This window comes from Triturus cristatus, chromosome 11 (assembly GCF_964204655.1).
Source record: "Triturus cristatus chromosome 11, aTriCri1.1, whole genome shotgun sequence".
NCBI classification, from domain to species: Eukaryota; Metazoa; Chordata; class Amphibia; order Caudata; family Salamandridae; genus Triturus; species Triturus cristatus.
This window is the reverse complement of record NC_140594.1, coordinates 185738010-185759387: the sequence shown is the minus strand read 5'-3', so window position 1 is coordinate 185759387 and position 21378 is coordinate 185738010. Positions and strand designations below refer to the sequence as shown.

At 51.0% G+C, this 21378-nt stretch overlaps 1 protein-coding gene across 2 annotated transcripts in view; it reads left to right on the top strand.

Annotated features, from left to right (window-relative positions):
* HECTD4 (HECT domain E3 ubiquitin protein ligase 4) overlaps positions 1 to 21378 on the top strand; it is a 2430065-nt gene that overhangs the window by 2324526 nt on the left and 84161 nt on the right. For both annotated transcript variants that reach the window (XM_085634374.1, XM_085634373.1), the window contains one exon: positions 20568 to 20790. In XM_085634374.1, coding sequence (XP_085490500.1) covers positions 20568 to 20790 — 223 coding nt within the window. The remainder of the gene's footprint in view (positions 1 to 20567; positions 20791 to 21378) is intronic.

The following is a 21378-nucleotide window of genomic DNA, read 5'->3' as shown; positions in this document are numbered from 1 at the left end:
CAGTGGGAGAAAACCCCCGGCTCCATCCCCGGGGAGAAGTCCGGGTTGCCCGCAATGGGCGAGAGCGGCGAGGGGAAGGTGGTGAGGCCCCGGGTTTCGCAGACCGCGTCCCACACACGCAGGGGGACCCGCGTAACAAAGGAGGCGTAAAGATTAGGGGGGCGGTGCGTGCGGCGCAAGAATGGGACCTCTTGTAAGGTGCGGCCCGCCACTGCCTGGTCTTGAAAAAGCCAATGTTTGTCGGACTCCCACCTGCTCCACTCCACCAGATAGCGAAGCTGTGCCGCCTGAAAGTACTTACGGAGGTCCGGAATGCCGAGGCCCCCCGCTTCCGGAGCGAGCGTGGAGAGGACCCTCTTCATGCGTGGCCTGCGGCCCTGCCAGACAAAGCGGGAGATGTCAGCCTGCATTTGTCGGATCCAGCCCACCGGGGGCTGGAGCGGAAGGGCTCGGAAAAGATATAGTATCTGGGGCAGCACCGTCATTTTGACCGCCGCGATTCTCCCCAGCCAGGACAGCAGGCCTTTGTTCCATCGGCCAAGCTCGTCCTTGATCTTCCTGCTGAGGGAGGCATAATTGGCCGTAACCATCTCCGATAATGTAGGCGCCAGCAAAATCCCCAGATACGGCACCGTGGACGAGGACCACTGCATGGGGAAGAGCCGTTGAAGATCCCTCCTGGTGTCCGCAGCCAGGGACACGTCTAATGCCATCGACTTGCTCATATTCATTTTGAAGCCGGCCACCCCCGCAAAGGCGTCCAACTCTCGGAGGCAAGCAGGTAGCGACCTCCTAGGGTCATCCAGAGTCAGCAGGACATCATCCGCGTAGAGACTCACGGTGTGGACGTACCGGCCCATCCGGACCCCGACAGCATCCGGATTATTACGGATCCTCTGAGCAAACGGCTCCATGTAGAGGGCAAACAGGAGCGGCGAGAGAGGGCAGCCCTGCCGCGTGCCGCGCTCGATGGCGAAGCCACCAGAGCTACACCCGTTTACCCGCACCGACGCTGAAGGATGCTTATAGCAATTAAATACCATGGTGCGGAACTTATCGCCGATTCCCAGTTTTGTGAGGACCCGCTCAAGATACGGCCAGTGAACTCTGTCGAAGGCCTTCTCCGCATCAACGGACAACAACATCCGCTCCCCCGAGATCCTTGAGGCCTTCTCCAGAACATGCACCACTCTCTTGGTGTTGTCAACCGTCTGTCTACCGGGCACAAAACCAGCCTGGTCCGCCTCCACCAAATCGGGGAGGTGTGGACCCAGCCTGGATGCGAGAATCCCCGTGTACAACTTGAGGTCGACATTTAGGAGCGAGATGGGCCGGTACGAGCCGCAGAGGGCCCGATCCTTCCCAGGCTTCGGGATTACCGCGACCGTCGCCCTCAGGAGATCCGGAGGGATGGCTCCCGGTTCGGAGAAGGAGTTAAACAGCCGCGTAAGGACAGGGGCCACGGTCGTGCAAAAAGTCTTGTAGAAGAGCGACGTGTACCCGTCCGGGCCCGGGGCCTTGCCATGTTTCAGCCGCGCGATAGCCGAAATCACCTCCTCCACATGGATGTCCCGCTCCAGGTGGTCAGCCTGAGCCGGGTCCAGTACCGGGAGGGTCACCGACTCCAGATAGCTATCGGCATCCCGTGGCGGGGAGGGCTCCTCAGCATATAGCGCCTCGTAGAAGCCGCGGAAAGTCTCCGCTACCTCCGCGTCCCCGGAGACAACCCCCCCGTCCGCACCCACCAGTTCTTTCACCACGCTGCGCTGTTGCGCGACCCGGAGCCGGTGTGCTAGGAGCTTGCCACATCTGTCCCCCCCAGTGTAGTAGGCATGTTTCAAGCGTAAGGCGGCGTACTCCGCCCTATCAAGATCCAGAGCCGAGAGGAGCTTCCTCGCTGCCTGCAACTGCCTCCATACCCTCGGCGCTCCCGTACGGCGGTGGACCTGCTCAAGCTCCCGGACTTGAGCTGTCAACTCATCCCTCTTCAGTTGCCGCTCCTTATTCTCGGCTGCAGAGATAGAGATGAATTCCCCCCGTAAGACGGCCTTCAGTGCCGCCCATTGTGTCGCCTGCGAAGTGTCAGTGTTGCTGTTGTGAGTGAGATAGTCCCGTATGACCTCCCCGACGCGTTGTACCACCGATTTTTTGTGTAGAAGTGTGTCCCGGAGGCGCCACGCCCCCCGAGAGGGGGAGGCCGCCGGCCACCGGAAAACGCCGGTGACTGGAGAGTGGTCAGACAGGGACAGGACCCCGATGTCCGCCGCCGTGGCAGCGGCACGCATCGGTCCACTCACCAGGAGGTAGTCCAGCCGTGAGTAGGTGCGGTGTGCGTGCGAGAAGAAAGAGTAGTCCCTATCCGTGGGGTGCAGGGAGCGCCAGAGATCATGCAAGTCCATTTCCGCAATCCGGGCCTTCCCATCCTGGGACAGCTCCCCCGTCTGCGGGAAGCGCTGGGCCGATCTGTCCATCCCAGAGTCAAAGACAATGTTGAGGTCTCCGCCCAAGATAATGTGTCGGTCTGGGGAAGCAGTGACATCCACCAGCGCGGAATCTAGGAAGCGCTCCTGATGCTCGTTTGGGCTATAAACGGAGCCAACTGTAAATGCTATGCCTCCCAGGCGCATGCGATACGCAAGGAGCCTCCCCTTCTGTTCAGCACACTTATGCAACACCTCCCCCCGAAAGGAGCTCGCTAGGAGAATGGCCACCCCCGCTGTCTTGTTCGCTGCCGAGGAAAAGAACTGGGTGGGGAACTTAGCTGATCGCATCCTATGGCAGTCTCGGGGCAATAAGTGTGTCTCCTGCAAAAGGCAAATGTCCGCCTGCGTCCCCTCCAGCAACGACAGGATCGCTCTGCGCTTCACCGGGTTATTCAGACCCTGAACATTAAGGGTCACTACCTTTAGGCCCGGCATTCCTCACAGGGATCGGGAGCGCCATGCAATGGGTAGGGAATCAGCGGGCGGGGCGCGCGGGGCCGCAGCGCGGGACAAGCCAAAACAAAACGGGCATAGACAACATCGGACGGGACCTTCCCAACCCCAAAACAACCCCCTCCCCCACCCAAAACCCACCCTCGGCAACTAGCCATCCCCAAACTCAAACACCCCATAGTCTCAGTCAAGCCCCAAAGGGCAAGTCCGTAGAGAAGAGCAAAGTGGACGTCCGGCCACTCACCTCCCCCCGCTCCCCCCAACCCCCCCGCCCCGTGCCAAGCATGTTAAGAAGCTAAAGACATCTCCCCCCGGAGTGCGTGTTAGGCCGTCAAGGCCACGCTAGAGGAGCCGGTTGAGTCCCCGGCCGCCGCCCTCAGGGCGTCAGCCCTGTCCGCCCTAATGGTAGGGGAGTCCGGGCGCCCTGCACTGGTCGCTGAGCGCCGCCTCGTTGACCTCCGCCGATTCCGTCCCTCCGAGGACCTCCACGACGGCGTAGCTCCCTCCTCCTCCGCTGCCGTGAGCCCCAGGACACCACAAACGTCTTGCAAGGAGCGTAGCTGGTGTAATACTCCGTTCCACCGAAAAATCAGGCGGAAGGGGTGACCCCAAGAGTACGGCGTCTCATGCTCGCGCAAAAAGTCAGTGGCAATCCTAAAGGACCTGCGTTTCTGCAGAGTGATGGCGGAGAGATCCTGGTAAAGCGCCACTGGCCGATCCCGAAAGGTCAGGGGCTGTTTCCTGCGGGCTTCAGCCATAATACGCTCCTTTAGTGAAAAGTCGGGCAGGAAGGCCAGAATGTCCGGCGGGGGTGCCGATGGCTGGCGCTGACGGCCAACCCTATGCGCCCTGTCGATGCTGATGGGAAAGTCCGTAGCCTCCCCCAGGATCTCTCGGAACAGGGCCCGCAGGTAGCCCCCCAGATCGGACCCCTCATCCGCAGTCGGCACGCCCCGCACTCGGATGTTGTTCCTCCGAGATCTGTTCTCAAGGTCCTCAGAGTGGGCCTGGAGCTCCACACACTGTTCCCGGAGGCGAAGAACGTCCTGCTGGAGATGGACTATCTCCTCCGCTCGCTGTTGGCCCTCCGTCTCCGCCGCTTCCACACGCTCACCTAGGCCCTCCACCTCTCTGCGCACTTCTCGGACCTCGCTGGCCACCTCCCGCTTCAGTGTCTGAAAGTCCTCCCTGAGGGAGCTAAACAGTTCCTCCATAAAGGCCCTCGTGACGGGTGGCTCCCCTCCAGTCACATCTGCCGGAGCCCGGGAGGGCCCCGGTGAGGGCTGTGCCCTGTCCCGCAAGTGCTGGGCCCTGCCAAGCATGTCCGGTAGAGTACGGTCCCCTTTCTTCGGGCCTCCTTTTCCAGACATCGCCAGCTCCGCAGTCGGGCACTGGTCCAAGTGCCCCAGGGAAGCTCAGCCGCCGGCTAGCACTCGGCCCGGGTATCCCCCACAAGTGAGGTCGCTGCGTCACAGGTGACAAAATGGCGGCCTAGTCCGGTCACCGGCAGCCGCAAGAGCTAGCGGGAGACAACCAAGGAGGCCGCAGCGGAGGGGTCCCAACAGCTCATCCCTCCGGTAGGCAGCCCAGCAATAGCGGGAGGTCGCCCGCCGCCAGCAGCCAGGACTTCAGCGGAAACCGCCACCACTGCTCCTTCGGGGACAAAATGGCGGCCGGTCGGAGCAAGCCAAAACGACTAGGCCCGGCGACACCTCTGGGGCCCCGAGGCACCCCGCAGTAAAATAGGTACCACCCCCGGCTCCCGATTGTCACGCACAGGGGGCCAGATGGTCCGACCCCATCAGAGAGTCCGCCGTACCTCGGCTAGGGGTCAGGGCTTCCGCAGTGCAAGGTGTCGCCATCACCAGCCCGAGTGCCGGGGCACCCGTCCTAAGCCGTCCACACCGTTGGGCCCCTTCCTGCCAGGCTCCTTCAGTCACCGTCAAGCGGCGGGCCAGATCCCCTCCAAACCGCAACTTTCAGCACCAGGCCCAACCGAGGCGCCCGGACAGCTCTTCAATACGCTCCGCCCCTCGGGCTCGCCGCCGTCGTCCCTTGATCTCGGGCGAACTTTTGGGGGGGTTCCCCCGGGGCGATCCGGACAAAAACAGCACCGGTGCATGCCCCTGATGTTCCGCCACGCTCCTCTCCCGCGCTGAGCCTCAGCGGGGGGAGAGAAGCATAAGAAAAGGGCTTTAGCTTGGCCGGGCCGGAGGAGCTACGGGAGGAAGCGTCCGCTCACCCCGCCATCTTGGCCACGCCCCTCATCTTGGTTTTAATGAAAATCCGTTCTGGAAGTTCTTCTTTCTGGTCTTATTGAGACCGGTCTTCTTCTTCAGTAAATTCTTTATTGAGGTAAAGAATGCGGTGGCATGGCATTCGTTTTATTCTGGACCTTCTGGTCTAGGAGTTTTCCTTCCCTTTGAGGGTTATTTTCTAATGTCTGACTGTTGTCAGATTTTCTTGTTCATGGTGTTTCTCCTGTTTCCCTTAAGGCTTGGTTGTTTCATGCCTGCAAGGGAGAGGGGCTGTTTCTTCTTTATATTGTAGGTGGTCATTGCCACGATGTCCTAAAGCTCCCTGCAGCGGCCATGAGGACTAACCTCCTCACTGAGGTGCTTCAACCACCAGTAAGCTCTTCGGAGCCACTACTGCAGTTCAATGAAGCCCTCACTGATGGGCACCTGGTCCAAGCCCTCCACAGTCACTCCTGTGGACTAGAACGTGGCCTGGCGCCACCGCCTTGCTCCAGGCGACCCCAGCTTTCAGTCGGTGCACCCCACCCCTGAGAGCCTGGTTATCCAGGCCTCTACGTCCCAGACCGCCTTCCCGTCCGCTCCTCCGGATCGGAAATCCAAAAGGTTGGAACAGTTTGGGAAGAAGCTGTTTTCCTCCCTCAGTTTGGGGTTGCTGTCCATTAATACCGTGTGCCTTTTGGACCGTTACACCCACTCCTTGTGGGATACGGTGGTGGACGTGCTGCCCCAGTGTCCGGAGGAGGCCCGGACACGGCTTGCCCAGGCTCTTGCTGAGGGGCGGGATGCAGCACGGTACTCAATTCGATGTGGGCTTGACACCACAGACTCGCTAGGCAGGGCGATTGCGACGACGGTGGCGATTCTTCGCCATGCCTGGCTGAGATCCACAAATTTCTCCGGGGATGTCCAGAGCACCCTCATGCCCTTTGATGGCCGTCGCCTTTTTGGCGACAAAGCGGATAGTGCGCTGGAGCGCTTTAAGGGCTCCAGGGCTAAGGTCAAGTCCTTTGGCCTCTCAGCCCGAGCCCGCATACATTCCGCTTTTAGCCCCTTTCGTGGCCAAGGAATGGGCGCCCCCGCATGTACGTCTAGCCACAGGCCGCAGAACCAGCCTGCAACTTCTGCAGGAGGAAGTTATGGCCCTCTTGGCCAAGGGGGCCATCGAGCACGTTCTTGGCCCAGAAGTTGGTCGGGGTTGTTACTCCCACTACTTTCTGGTTCCCAAGAAGGGCAAAGGGGGCCTACGCCCTATCTTGGACCTCAGGAGCGTCAACGCCTTCCTCCGGAAGGAGAAGTTCAAGATGCTCACCTTAGCTCAGGTTCTGGCTGCCCTAGACCCTGGAGACTGGATGGTAGCGTTGGATTTGCAGGACGCATATTTCCACATCCCCGTCCTGCCGGCCCACCGGCGTTACCTGCGGTTCACGGTAGGCCACGAGCACTTTCAGTTTACCATGCTCCCCTTCGGCCTCACCAGTGCACCTAGGGTGTTCACGAAAGTGATGGCGGTGGTCGCAGCTCATCTGCGCAGGTTAGGGGTTCCAGTCTTCCCCTATCTCAACGACTGGTTGTTGAAGGAGGGCTCGCCCCAGGCAGTTGTCTCCCACCTCCAGACTACGGCCGACCTCCTGCATTTGCTGGGGTTTTCCATCAATGTGCCGAAGTCGCATCTGAGTCCCTCCCAGAAGCTTCTTTTCATTGGAGCGGTTCTGGACTCGGCGCTGTTTCGGGTCTATCCTCCGGAACAGCGGGTTCGGGATATTCAGGCTCTGATTCCGATCTTTCAGCCTTTATCCAGAGTTTCGGTCAGGATGGTGCTGCGGCTGCTGGGTCTAATGGCCTCCCGCATCCTGCTGGTACATCACGCCAGGTGGCGGATGTGGGCTCTGTAGTGGGACCTGAAGTTCCAGTGGGCTCAACATCGGGGCAACCTGTCCGACCACGTCCTGATCTCGGAGGGCACTGCAAGACAGTTGCAGTGGTGGCTCACGGACCGCGATTGGGTCAATGGCAGATCCCTCTCCCTACCCCAACCGGAGCATGTAGTGGTGACGGATGCGTCCCTCCTGGAATGGGTTGGCCACATGGGAGAGGCGGAGATCAGAGGCCTCTGGTCTCCGGCGGAGTCCTGGCTCCATATCAACCTCCTGGAGCTGCGGGTGATCCAGCTTGCACTGAAGGCATTCCTTCCCTCTGTCCGGGGAAGTGTAGTGCAGGTGTTCACGGACAACACCACCGCCATATGGTATTGCAACAAACAGGGCGGGGTGGGGTCCTAGACCCTATGTCAGGAGGCTCTGCGTCTCTGGACATGGCTGGAACATCACGTCATTACCTTGGTGGTTCAACACCTGGCAGGTTCTCTGAACGCCAGGGCGGACGAACTCAGCCGCCAGTGCATGATGGATCACGAATGGCGTCTAAACTCGGATGTGGCGCGAGGTCTCTTTCAGCAGTGGGGAGAGCCTTGGTTAGATCTATTCGCCACCGAAAAGAACGCGCAATGTCATCAGTTCTGCGCGTTGGACTTTTCCAAGGCGGCACTCGCTCGGAAACGCTTTTCGTCGTGAGTGTAGTTGCGCTCTGTTGTACGCCTTTCCGCCTATACCACTTCTGCCCAGAGTGCTGAAGAAGATCAGGCGCGACCGGGCCCATGTTATTCTTGTGGCTCCGGACTGGGCTCGAAGAGTATGGTATTCCGAGCTACTCAGTATGAGCATCGATCCCCCGATCCATCTGCCTCTTCGGGAGGATCTTCTGTCGCAGCAGCAGGGGACAGTCCTCCACCCGAACCTGTCCAGCCTCCACCTCCATGCTTGGAGATTGAGCGGCGACAGCTGACACCTTTCGATCTTCCTCCCGAAGTCTGTGATGTCATCCTGGCAGCCAGGCGTCCCTCCACTAAAACGGTATACGCCTGCCGGTGGAACAGATTTGTGGCATGGTGCACAGCGAAAGCTGTAGACCCCCTTTCGGCTCCTCTTTCTGAGGTTCTTCTGTTTCTTCTGTCTTTGGCCCAGCAGGGCTCTGCTCTGGGCACTATCAAAGGTTATCTTTCTGCCGTTTCCGCCTTCCTGAGGCTTCCTGATCAGCCTTCTCTTTTTAAGCCCCCGGTTGTTAACCGTTTCCTCAAAGGCATTACACACATTTTTCCTCCCGTGCCTTTCATAATGCCTCAGTGGGACTTGAATCTTGTCTTGACTTTTCCGATGTGTGCTCCCTTTGAGCCTCTTCATAACTGTCCTTTGCGTCTTCTTACTCTCAAGACTGCTTTCCTGGTTGCTATCACCTCTGCCAGAAGAGTGAGTGAGCTCCAGGCTCTTTCTTCCAAGCCTCCTTTCCTTTCTGTTCATCCGGACAAGGTGGTTTTAAGGACCCATCACTTAGCCCACCTTCTTTCCGCATCCTTCCATGGAAGAGTAGGGGCTCCACCGTCTGGACCCAAAATGTGCGCTTGCTTTCTACCTGCAGCGTACACAACAGTTCCGGGTGGATGATCAGCTCTTTGTTGGTTACGTGGGCGCCATGAAAGGTCGGGCTGTGCACAAACGAACCATTTCCCAGTGGGTTGTTTTGTGCATCAAAGCATGTTACTCCTTGGCCAAGAAGGAGCCTCCTGTGGGGTTGAGTGCCCATTCGACCAGGGCCACTGCAGCCACTACTGCCTTGGGACGCGGTGTTCCCTTGCAGGACATTTGTCAGGCAGCTACGTGGGCCTTGCTGCACACGTTTACCAAGCACTACTTCCTTGACAGTCAGGTGCGGAGGGACGGCTTCTTTGGCCGTTCTGTGCTCCGTGACTTTCTGGTGTAACTTGTTCGCAGACCCACCACCGGGGTTGGTATTGCTGGGGTATCTGTTCCAAGGTAAGGAATCTATCACTAACGTGTCTCTTTCAGATGCACAAGTTACTACTTGTGTAACGATATATCTGTAAGAGACATTAGTTAGTGATAGATTCCTTACCGCCCCACCCATCCTCCCCGTTCTGCGAACTGATTACTAGGGTTAAGGTCATCCCTTTAGGGCCCTAGTTTTATGCACCTATGGTCAGTGTCTTGCATGGCTCTGCGTTTCGGCATGGAAAGTCGTGTACAGAACTGACGTCAGCGTACATGTGTGGCACCTAAGTAGTCTCCGTGACGTCATTCTGGCGCGTACGATGCCACTGACGGACGCAGAGCCGCACAACGCCACCTACTGGCGCGCAGGGGACTGCTAAGCAGAAAACTTTCCGGATCCAGTCAGAGGCCTGGGGATTATTCTAAGGTAAGGAATCTATCACTAACTAATGTCTCTTACAGATATATCGTTACACAAGTAGTAACTTGTGCATTAAGCCCAGATCTGTGACTGGGGGTGAATGTTTGACAATGTTCAACATTCCGTCCATCATCTTTTTGTGTTGAGTTTTCAACCTAAGTGGGAAGATGCCTGGACGTGGGTCCCTTTCTCACCACGCCACTGGTTTCAAAGTTGCCAGGCTGGTCCTAGGATGCATGTTTTCTGGTCAAGGGAAGATCTGGCCTGGCAGTTCGGGCTGGACTGTTCCCATGGGGAGCAGGGTCAACGCTGATTTGCATATGGCTGGTTCCAAACTGGAATGGCGTGGTGAGCAAAATAATTATGGATTAAACCCAGATCTGTGACTGGGGGTGAGTGTTTGACAATGTTCAACATTACGTCCATCATCTTTTCGTGTCAAAAATAAACCATCTCATGACAGATGGTGCACTTCATAAAAGTCTGCTATGCACTGGCAAAAAAAACAACTCTGAGGGTTGGAGCGCTGGTTCCACCAGAGCCACGGCTGCAACCACTGCGTTAGCTTGCGGAGTCCCTGTCCTGGACATGTGTCAGTCAACAACGTGGGCGTTACTATACACATTCACCAAATAATACTGTCTGGATAGTCGGGTCCATTGTTAAGGCCATTTTGCCCATTCGATCCTGCAAGACTTGTTAGTCTAACCTGGTTGCAGACTCACCTCAGTATCTCTTGTAAGATAAGGAATCTGCGGCTAGAAGTCTCTATTAGATGGACAAATTACTTACCTTTGAGTCGACTTATTTGGTAGAGACTCCATCTAGCCACAGATTCCTTACTGACCATTCGATCTTCCCGGCTCTGTGAACTGATCTTTGTAAAGGGTCACCCTTTTGCAGCCCATAGCCCTGCACACTGATCCATCAGCATTCTTCGTGGCTCCACGCTTGTGGCGTGAAAAGTCGCAAAACAAAACTAATGTCGTCACACTGGGGGGGCACCTATATAGGCACCATGCACTTCACTTCTGGTGCCTCTGATGATGAGCCAAACAACGCCACCTACCAGCATGCAGGGGTACTGCTCAAGAATTTCCGGATCCATTCTGACATCTGGGGAGTCTCTACCAGAAAAGGGGTTACTGACGTTAACTGACTTTACCTTCTCTGAATGCTGCTGTAGCAACAGCAGGACAGCTGGCCCCGGCTCACAGCCTACTCCGCACATCCCTTTTGTGCACTGCTTTAGTCTCGTGGCATTCTTCATCTCATGGGGGGCTAGTGGGGTCCACCAAGCTGTCAGGTGGGGCCTGTGTCTTCAGTTATCAGATAGGTTCTAGATTTCTGGGCATGATGGAGCAAGTGGATGAGAGCAGCACTGAAGCATGTCTTACTGCAGTTCACTTCAAACCACAACCCCAGTTTATTTTGCATTTATTTCCAATTTATTTACAAAACACCAAAACTTTCAGAAATGTGTTGCTGCAGACTTTAAACTGCTTTTCACATAGTCTTTTTATTGCACTGTCTCTAAGCAGACCACTGAGCTTTCTTATAGGATCTTCTTAGTGCATTCACCTTTACCCGATTTGTGTTACATAGTGGTATATTTAATAGTCTGTCTTTAACACTTTATTTTTGGTCCAAAGAGTAGCAACTCAATCCAGTGTTGGATGGCACTAATGGCATTCGATTTATGTTCTGGCCAGTTTGGAACGTTTCTAATAACAAATTGATAACTGTATCCCAATTCCGGAATAGCTTAATTAATGCAGTCATACCATCATTGTCTCATGCCAACTGGGCCTGTGTAGTTTGCTTGCATAGTGTAAAGACCACACCACATCTTTGCAGCCAACTCATTTGACTCTTTTTCATTTTTTGACAAGAAATCTCCTTGGCATACAATCCTCCGACGCTGCTGGGGAAGTTAAGGTGTCAACTTTGATTACTTCTCACAGATTAACACTTTCACATTGTTTTATTATTTTGAAGTGACTGATGGTGAGATTAGCCATAGCCTAGCACTGCATGTCTACCAAAAGAAAAATCAGTAGGAGACATTGGTTGGTCTGTTTTAAATCTTTCATTCAATGCCCTAAGACCTGATGCATAATAAATAGATAGTAATGGCTCGCCTACATGGATATGGCTTTGTGTGTGTATCATGTGGATGGAAATAATTAGTTTTCCCAACTTATTTTTTTCTTCCTTTGACACTGCATTTATAAGATTTGAATTAAAGTCACCAGTAGTTAGCTAGAAGACATGGGGGAATTCTATTTTCAGGTGTAAAATTATCTGCTGTAAAGCAGGTACCCAAGATTTATTTGGTTTATGCAGTGGATTCATATTTACAAATATCAACAACAAAGGCAGTGTGCCATTGACAGTGGTCTATTTTGTATTAATACTTATTTTTTGATGGATGCTTCCAACCGCAGATTCACCTCGTGAATATCCTCAGGTGCAAGACCGAATCAAGATATTTTGCTCTGCAGTTCACTCACATGCCAGTAGTTGGCGTAATGCGGTTCTGCGTCTGCTCTGTCCCACCCAAGAAGTGATGTCTGGACTACATACAGCAGCCTGTGCTCTGATGTCAGTTCCTTTCTTTCTGCACCTTCCAACGTGGATCCAGAACTCTCTTCCTTGATTTTCTGTCTTGAACCAGATATTGTTTTGCAAAATTCTACAGTGTGCAAGGGACAACCTACAGGCTTTAAACCCCTGCAAGGACTGCCATGGGCAGAAGTCCGTGACAAACCCACATCAGTTATGTCTTAGGTGTTTCAGTTCCTCAGACAATTCAAAGTCATACAATGACTGCACCAGGAGGAAAGCAAAGGCCATCCTAGACTGCGAGGCCAAGCTCTACATCACTGAACACCATTGGAAAGCATGCAAGGGCTGGTCTTGCTCAGAAGTCCCGGGCGCATTCTCACTCTGAAGGCTGTTCTCAAGAAAAGCCCTCTTCCCACTCAGTTTGGAGTCCAAGAAAAAAATAGAATGGACATGATTCCCCTTCTTCTTGCTACTCTCGTAAAGAGAAGTTGTGTGGACATCAGGGTGCCTCCCAGTCTCGGTCCGCTTTCTTGCCGCAGAGCAGATCACTCATCTTGTCCCATTTCAACAAGAATTCCAGGGTCCTTTAGCGGTGCTGCAATAGGGCAAAGCCTACAAGGAGGACATGGTGTGTATATTTGGGACCCTGTTGTGGCTATGGGCCCTAGGATCCGAGGGGGCCTCTAGTTGTGCCACCACCGTTGTATCTGTCCCAAATGCCATCTGTCACTCTTGACCCCATTGCAGGGCCTGGTACAACTCCAGGGTCCACTCCTATCCAGAATTCTCACCCGGCTCAGCGATTCTCACTGGTTCCTTCTGCATCAAGAACAGTACATAATCCAATTGTTCATTCAGACTCTGAAGTTAATACCCCTTGACTGACAGAATTGCATAGTTCCTAAAAACCATTGTAATACAGAAGCTTCAATTAAAACCGTAAGAACATGATTAAATATAAGGTGCACATTTATAGTATCCATAAGCATTAAAAACTTGGATTACTAACAGTTAAAAAAGCACTTTGGTGCTCATGCAGATTGTTGCTGGTATAAGGAATGCAGCCAGTGCAGCGTTTGTTGCCAAATCAACCTCTTCAATCAGTGCAAAAAGTTACTTTACGGTGTTTCTAAGCTGCTAACCACAATAGAGGCTTCCCAGTTCTCCCTTAGTTGTAGCGGCCTCTGTTCTTTAGTTGGGTAAATGGTGCTAGGATCGGCAGTGTATAAAGCTGCTGGCAATTCTTCTAGGCCTAAGTAGAGTGGTTGCTGTTAGGTTTGCTCTGAATCACAGGTAAGGCATGATCGTATGGTGACATTGTTTGCTCGAATAATGCAAGAAATCTTACTAGTCTCCAATTTAGTTGTGGTGTTTCTGGATCAAAGCATGCCAGAACTGCTTGCCTCCTTGAGCGAATTCCCCTGTGGTTGAAGGGGATTTTTAGCAGCTGTCTCTTTTCCTGCCCCTTCTCCGTACAGGAGCATAGTAGATGGATATTGCCCTGTCCATTTTTGCACAGGCTGCAAGAAGTTGGGAATGATGCCCGCAGCCACAGTGGAAGGTTCTGAGTGCACGGGAGCATGCCAAGGCAAAATTGTAAGAATTTTATTTTCCATGATTTTGGATATCTCAGGTTGAAGTAGTTTTGACCGGCTAAGATCTTATAGTTATTCAAAGTCATACATGCATGAGATCTAGCCAAAAAGGCGGCTGTATCCTCCACCAATGACAGTTGTTCCAGGGATTTCCAGACCAGCTTTTTAAAGGCTGGGTGATGGATCTGCATGTTCCAGAGGACGGAGAGCCTAGTGCTTGCCAGAGCTTCATGCATGTAGCTTCTTGCAGGGGAATTCTCCCTCTGTTGGAGGTCTTGCCATAAGAGCTGGTTTAGAGTGTTAGGGGCCAATAATCTGATCTTATTCCAGCAGATGATGTATGCCCTGTACCTGGCCAATGATTACTTCGATAGACCAAACTCCAGCCTTGATTGCCCTGGGGAGGTGTACTTTGGGAGGCGGAACATGGTTCTGTATGCTTTGACTACAGTTTTGTCCAGTAGCTTGGCGTCACTGCCTTGCATTATTTCGCTGCCATAGGGTATAGTGGGTAGAATTGTTACCTACGCTACTTTCTGGAGGGGGCTTAGAGTGGGACCGCTTAGTTATGTTATATTTTTTTATGTTAGTGCCAGCACCTGCCCTTTTCTTTTAATCTCTTCTTGATGTCGTGAGAAGGATCCTTCTTTATCTATGTAAATGCCTAGGTACTTGAAATTCGCTGCTGGTTCTATTTGTGTGCCTCCCAGGTGCCAGGACTTTGCTCATTTCCTCTTGTTATTCCCCCTCGACTAGAGTTGTGCCCACTTAGGCTGCAGACACAGCCCTTGCATCCCAATTCGGACTATGATGGGACATTGCTTCTACTGAGATTTTTCAAATCCAAAACCCCATGATGATGACGACGATTCACAACTTTATGAGGAAGAACATATGTTTTTGGATCTCCAAGATGCTAGTGGACTAGATATGTCCCCTGACACTGGACAAAACTCTCTAGCTGGCCCTGTCACTTGGGAGTCAGCATCTTTTGCTGTGTTCACCATGAGGGCTGTGGAAGTCCTCGACCTCCAATTGACATCAGTAGAGGTAAAAACTAATATTGTCACTGTAGTCCCGCAGCCTGGGCAGACTTCTTCAGAGCCATTCCTTTATTTCAACAAGCCCTAACATAAACCTTAATGGGAACGTGGGCAAAACCTTGATCTTGCCTGCCCATGAGTAGGCAAATTCCCAAACAGCACATGTCTGCTCTGGGATACCCATCTTTCCTCCTCCAGCACCACTGTCCAGAGATTCTTATGATGCAAACTTAAACAATCCTGTTTCCCTACTATGCCCCCAGATAGAGAATCTAAACACATGGAGGCCTTTGAAAAGAGAATGTTCTCATCTGCCAGCCTAGCCCTCGTATCAGTCAACTACAGTTGCCTCTTAGGATGTTACATGCACGCGTTATTGGGCATGGCAAGTGAACTCTTTCTTGCTGCCCTGATGAGTTTCACGTCAGTTTGGCTCAGATCATAGAAGATGGACAAGATGCTGAGAAGTAAATAATCAGTTGGAGGCTGAACATCACCCATTGCTTTGGAATCGGTGCCTGTGCTGTGCTTTGGCGCCACACCTGGATGGTATCTACGGGTTTCTCCAGTGACGTCCAGGGGTCAGTGAAGGACATGCTATTTGACAGCACCCAGCTCTTTGGAGACATAGCTTATTCGACTCTAGAGCACTTCAATGAAAACAGCCACAATGTGCTCAATTGGCCTTTCAGCACCCATGTGGCAATATTTCCAACCTACTGCCTCTTCCAGGCTTCGGAAGGGGCATCCTGCACAGGCAACACCAAGGACTGCCTCTACAACAACAGGCCTCACAGTCTTTTCAAGGTAGAGGTTGGGGAGCCCAGTCTCCCACCCCCTGCTGTTGCCTCTTCTAAACTCATTTAGCTTGCAGTCGGCAGCATACTATCACCCCATTGGAGGCAAGATAAGTATTGTCTCCAAGGTTGGCAAAGCATCACATCGGACAGATGGTTGCTTAAAATTGTCCTGGATGGATACGCTCTATCTGTCCTTCCACACCTCCTCATTTGCCATGTATCCCACAATAGCGTCTGCAGGACCCCTTGTTCATTCTATAAACAGAAGTTTGGACTCTTGTGGACAAGGGAGCCATCAAGAGGTACTGGCATCAAAAATAGGAACTGGATGGTACTCTTGTTATATTCTGGTACTGCAGAAGGATGGAGGACTTTTTCCTATGTTAGACCTTCACCCTCTTAAATATTTCCTCAAAAGGATAAAATTAAGATGCTCACCCTGGCCCAAGGTCTATCTGTTCTGGATCCAGCCGAGTGAAACTTTGGATTGGATCTGCAGGACTCTTATTTCCACATTCCCGACCTGCAGTCCCAGAGATGTTATCTGAGGTTACAAGTGGGACCTGAGCATTTTCAGTTCTCTGTGCTCCCCTTTGGCCTTACTAGTGCCCTCTGGTGTTCACGTAAGTGATGCTATTGGTTGCTGCACAGCTTCAGAGTTTGGCAATACCAATTTTCTCATATCTCGATGACTGGCTGTTTGAAGGAGGGCTCACATCCGTCAATTGTGGATCACCTTTAGACGATGACAAATCTCCTGACATCTTTGAAATTTTTTGTCAGTGTGCCAAAGATAAGCCTGATTCCTTTGCTGAGGTTTCCCCTCCATCAGGTGCATTTTGGATACAATACAGTTTTGAGCCTTCCCTCCACCTCAATGAGTCTGGGACATTCCGGCTATGATCACGTTTCCTCCTTTCGCCTAGTTATCAGTGAGTGTGGCTCTGAGAATTCTTGGCCTCCGGCAGCACATGCAGGCTGTGCTTTGGGATTTGAAATCTCAGTGGGCTCAGCACCAAGGGAACCTGTCTGATTCAATCCATGTGTCAGAGGAGACTTTAAAAGATTGCCATTAGTGGTTGCTAGACTGGAATAGGACCAGTGGAAGACTCCTCTCCCAGCCCTTCCTAGAGTTGACAGATGTGATTGATCCATTGTTGCCGGGTTGGAGAGGCCATCTATGAGAGGTGGAGATCGTGGGACTCTGGTCTCTGGCAGAGACCTGGCTCCACATCATTCTGCAGGAATTGCTGGCAATTCGCTTGCTGCTAAAAGTCTTACTGCACCCAATAACCATGAATGGGTGCAGGCCCTCACCAACAGTTGTATGGCACAGGCACGCATATCCAAACCACATGTGCTTCTAACTATGCGGCCCCAACAACGAATGTGTCTGAACAACTCATTCCTTTACCACACATGCCTTTGTCACGTAATTCCGTGGTAAAGGCATGACTGGTAAAAGGATGTGTGGTAAAGATCACACCCCAGCCCCCCGCCCTGAGCCCTAAAGACCACCCCAACCCCCCTCAGCCCTACAAACTACCCCAACCATCCCTTGAGCACTAAACACTACTCCGACCCCCCCCATGAACCCAAAACACTACGCCGACCCACCTGAGCCCAATAAACAACCCCGACCCAGCCCTGAGCCGTAAACACTACCCGAACCCCCTTAGCCCTAAACGCTTTCCCCAACCCTGAGCCCTAAACACTACCCCAACCCCTAAACACTACCTTGACCCCCACCCCGTGCCCTAAAAACAACCCCTGCCCCCCGAAGCCTAAAAACGTCCCCAAGCCTAAACACTACACAACCTCCCCCCGAGCCCTAAACACTGCCCCGAGCTCTAAGCATTACCCTAAAAACTACCCCGAGCCCTAAAAACTACCCCAACCCTTAAAAACTGCTCCCAACCCCCCTCCCCAAAAACCCGGCCCCACTTACTAGTTCACGTCCTCTTCCGATACTTCCTCTTCCTGTGCCCGCCCATCCGCGCATCTTAACTACTTATATGCATAGTTCAGGCATATGCGTAGCTATGGCATGCGTTGTTACGCTTGCGGGGAAACTGCACACTTGGCTCTGTCCACATTGTAAAGGCCGTTTCCTCTCACCGACAACACTACTGTCATGTGGTACTTCAACAAGTAGGGCAGTGTCTTGTAGTGGGCCATGTGTCAGGAGGCATTACACCTCTGGAATCAACTGAGTCATCAGGGTATTTTCCTGCTCATGCACCAACTGGCAGGATCTGGAAAAGCACGAGTGGACTTACTCAGTCGATGTTGCCTAGTGGATCATGAAACATGATTATTTTCCGGCACAGGGCATCTTCCAGCAAAGGGGAGAAGCCCAGCTCAATCTATTCGCCACCGTAGATACTGTGCAGTGTCAAAACATTTGTGCGTTTGAGTTTCCAAGGCAGTCCTCCCTCAGAGATGCCTTCCACCACCATTAGAGGTCTCGACTCCTGTACATTTTTCCGCCCCTCCCTTTTCTGCCCAGAGTGCTGAAGATCAAGCAAGACCAGGCGCAAGTCCTTGTAATGGTTCCAGACTGGACAAGGTAAGTCTGGTGCCCAGGACTTCTGGCCTTGCGCATTTGTCCTTCAATCCAGCTGCCCCTTCGGGAGGATTTTCTATTACAGCAGCAGAGCTGAGTCTTGCACCCAAGCCTGCATAACTTGCACTTCCATGTGTGGTGATTGAGTGAAAACAGATGATGACTTTTCCCGAAATATTTCATGACATATTCATACAACGATGGACTGTGTTAGGTGTTAAACGACTTGGATGTTTTTTTTCTGATAGGGGAATAAAATCAATTGATGAATTAAAAATTGAGTTCCATTTGACAAATCAGGATTTTTTTAACTTTCTTCAAGTGAGAGATTTCTTGTGTAGGAAAATGGGTGGCAGTATCAAATTTCAGCGGTGTGATATTATAGAAAAATTGAGATTAGTCAAGACCCCGAGAATTGGGGAGATATATGCAGGACTAAACGCTTTATTACCCGACGATATGAACAAACATCTGACGATATGGCAGACCAGACTGGGGGTCACATCTCAACTCCCCAGCGATGCCTACGATATGTCATTATCTCATTTAATGTCTATGAAACTTCAAGCGCAATTTTTCAAAAAAAAAATTTCACTCTATTACACTCCTGAAAAAATAGCAAAGTGGGGGACTGAGATTGGAACGTTTTGTCCGCGATGTGCCCTTCCAGCGGCAGATATAACGCATATGTTTGCCTCATGCCCCGCTTTAATCAAAGTCCTCTCTGAAATCTCTGACTTTCTGTCAAGGATTTTACATTGTAAGATTAACATTGCGAATATAGAAGTAATGTTGGGTGTCTCTAATAACACATGCTCTAGTGAACAACAGGGACTGATTTTTGTTGGCATGGCCATCTTCAGGATGTGTGTCGCCTCAGCCTGGATAGATCCAATACCCCCTTCATTTTTTGAATGGAGAGCTCGGTTATTGGCGACCTGCAGTTTGGAGGTCGCCATATATAAGAATAAAGGGAGGGATAAGAGGAAGAGGGGTATGAAGATCTGGGCACCATTGATTACTTGATCACAAGAAAATTGATTGTGGAAACGGGATGTTGATCTGTGGTACACAGCAAAATTTTGTCTCTATCATCTTTTTTTTTTCTTCTTTATGTATAAATATGCTCTCTGCTAGTAAAAATGTTTTTTGATGTTCCTGCTCCTGTTCCCCGGGTGAGAGGGGGGGGGGGGTTAATGTGATGTTTTCGAAAAAATTAATAAAAATTTATATATAAAAAAAAAGAAAACAGATGATGACTTTTGATCTTCTTCTAGAAGTGGTTGGTGTCATCTTGGCAGCCGCCAGGTTTCCATCTTCAATATCAGTCTATGAGGGATGCAGGGTGAAGATTGTTGCTTGGTGTTTCTCCTGACATATCCAACCCCTGAATGCACAGTTATAATATGTTCTCCTGTTTTGTTTGTCCTTAGCCAAGCAAGGGCTTGCTCTGACAATTGTTAAAGGTTGTCTTTCATCCTTCATCTACCTGATCAGGCATTTCTTTTTAATTCACGTGTGATGCTTTTTTTTTCTGAAGGGGCTCAACCACATGTACCCACCAACATGACCTGTGATGCTGCAGTAGAACATTACTTTGGTACTTACCTACCTCATGTGCACAGTTTCCCTTTTCTCCTCCTCACTACCAGGATGAGATATCTCATCACCATAATATCGGCTAGGCGTGTGAACTTCAGGCCTTATCAGTGACTCCACTTTATAAATATATTTTTTTACTGGCTATATTAGTCCCGCGGACAAAAGAGACATTCCTGCCCAATGCAGTTACGCCCTTCCATCCCTTCCACAGCCCTTCCTTCCACATAGGATAGTCCATCACCTTGCCAGCTTTTCATGCACAGTTCTTCCTCCAAGGGGGAGGATCGGCTTCACCATGTTGATCCTAACAGGGATCTTAGCTCCTTTGTAGACCAAAAGAACCTACCTACAGGATGACCAGCTTTTCATTGGTTTCTCTCGGGCTAAGGAAGGCAAAGTGGTACAGAAGCAGACCATCTCGAGATGGATTGTGTTATGCATCAAGACATTCTATGTGCTGGTAGGAAACTGACCTCACCCGTTTGGAGGTGGGAAATATATATGGGGTCCCGATGTCATATGAGAAGCAAACTGATCTGACGTGGAATCACACAATGCCACCTGTCGATGCTTGAAAGAATTGGCAAAACATTTCTGGATCCAGTCTGGCATCCGGGGAAATTCACAAGGTGAGGAATCTGCTGTTTGATAGCCTACCAGAAAAGGCATTACCGAAGGTTAGTAACTTGTTTGTTTATGCCTTGCTCAAATGAAGAGTGGATGGATATGTTTGCATATGTATCATGGGTTAAGATTTTATAGTAGCACAACTGTGCTAAAATGAATTAATATTAGGACAGGGGTTACTGCTTGATCCAATTTTCCTACAATGTATCCCTGCCAATACAATTAGCATAAAACTAAACAGTTTCTAACATATATAATTTTCTCTTTTCCCACTTGTGTTATATTATTTTTTGCTTTCTGTTCTTGTAGGCACATACGATGTACCAGGTTGGTCTAATGGAGACTGACCAACACATTGAATTTTTCTGGTCTGCGTTAGAAATGTTTACTCAGGAAGAACTCTGCAAATTCATAAAATTTGCTTGCAATCAGGAAAGGATACCATTTACTTGTCCTTGCAAAGATGGAGGCCCGGACACTGCACATGTCCCACCCTACCCAATGAAAATTGCACCTCCAGATGGAGCTGCAGGTATAGTAGTTAATATTTCTTATTTTCACTCACATTAAATTAATTGTTTTTATCTAGAAACTGATATTTTTAGTTAAAGTGTAGATGAACCCACTGTATATTCGTATTCTTCTATGTAATTCAAGTGTGAAATCATGTTATCTTAAGTGACCTTCATGTTAATCTAAGCACCCCAAATTTGCAGTGCTATGTTTAAAAAAGATAAAGTGAATACAAATGAATGATGAAAAAATATACTGTTATTGCTGTAAAATATTGAGTTCTCTGAACCTCTATGGACAAGCCTCTTCCTCAGACCCTTGATTAATTTCTTAAAATGCATGGTTTATTTTTTAACTGAATTTGGATGGAGCATATATCCAATTGAGTGGGACGTACAAGTGGACTCTGCAGCCTGATCTTTACTAGATGCTTTTGAGTCAAAAAGAACCAAATGGAAAGCCCTCTGTATTGTTTCGTAAGCTTTCTATAATCAAAGGGTATTTATTTCTATGTTAAATTCCATGCATTTTTTTTTTGTGATCTGCAATCTGCTTGGTCCTTCTCCCTATCATTTAGCTGTTTCTGCAAAATTGGCAGAGGCTTCTC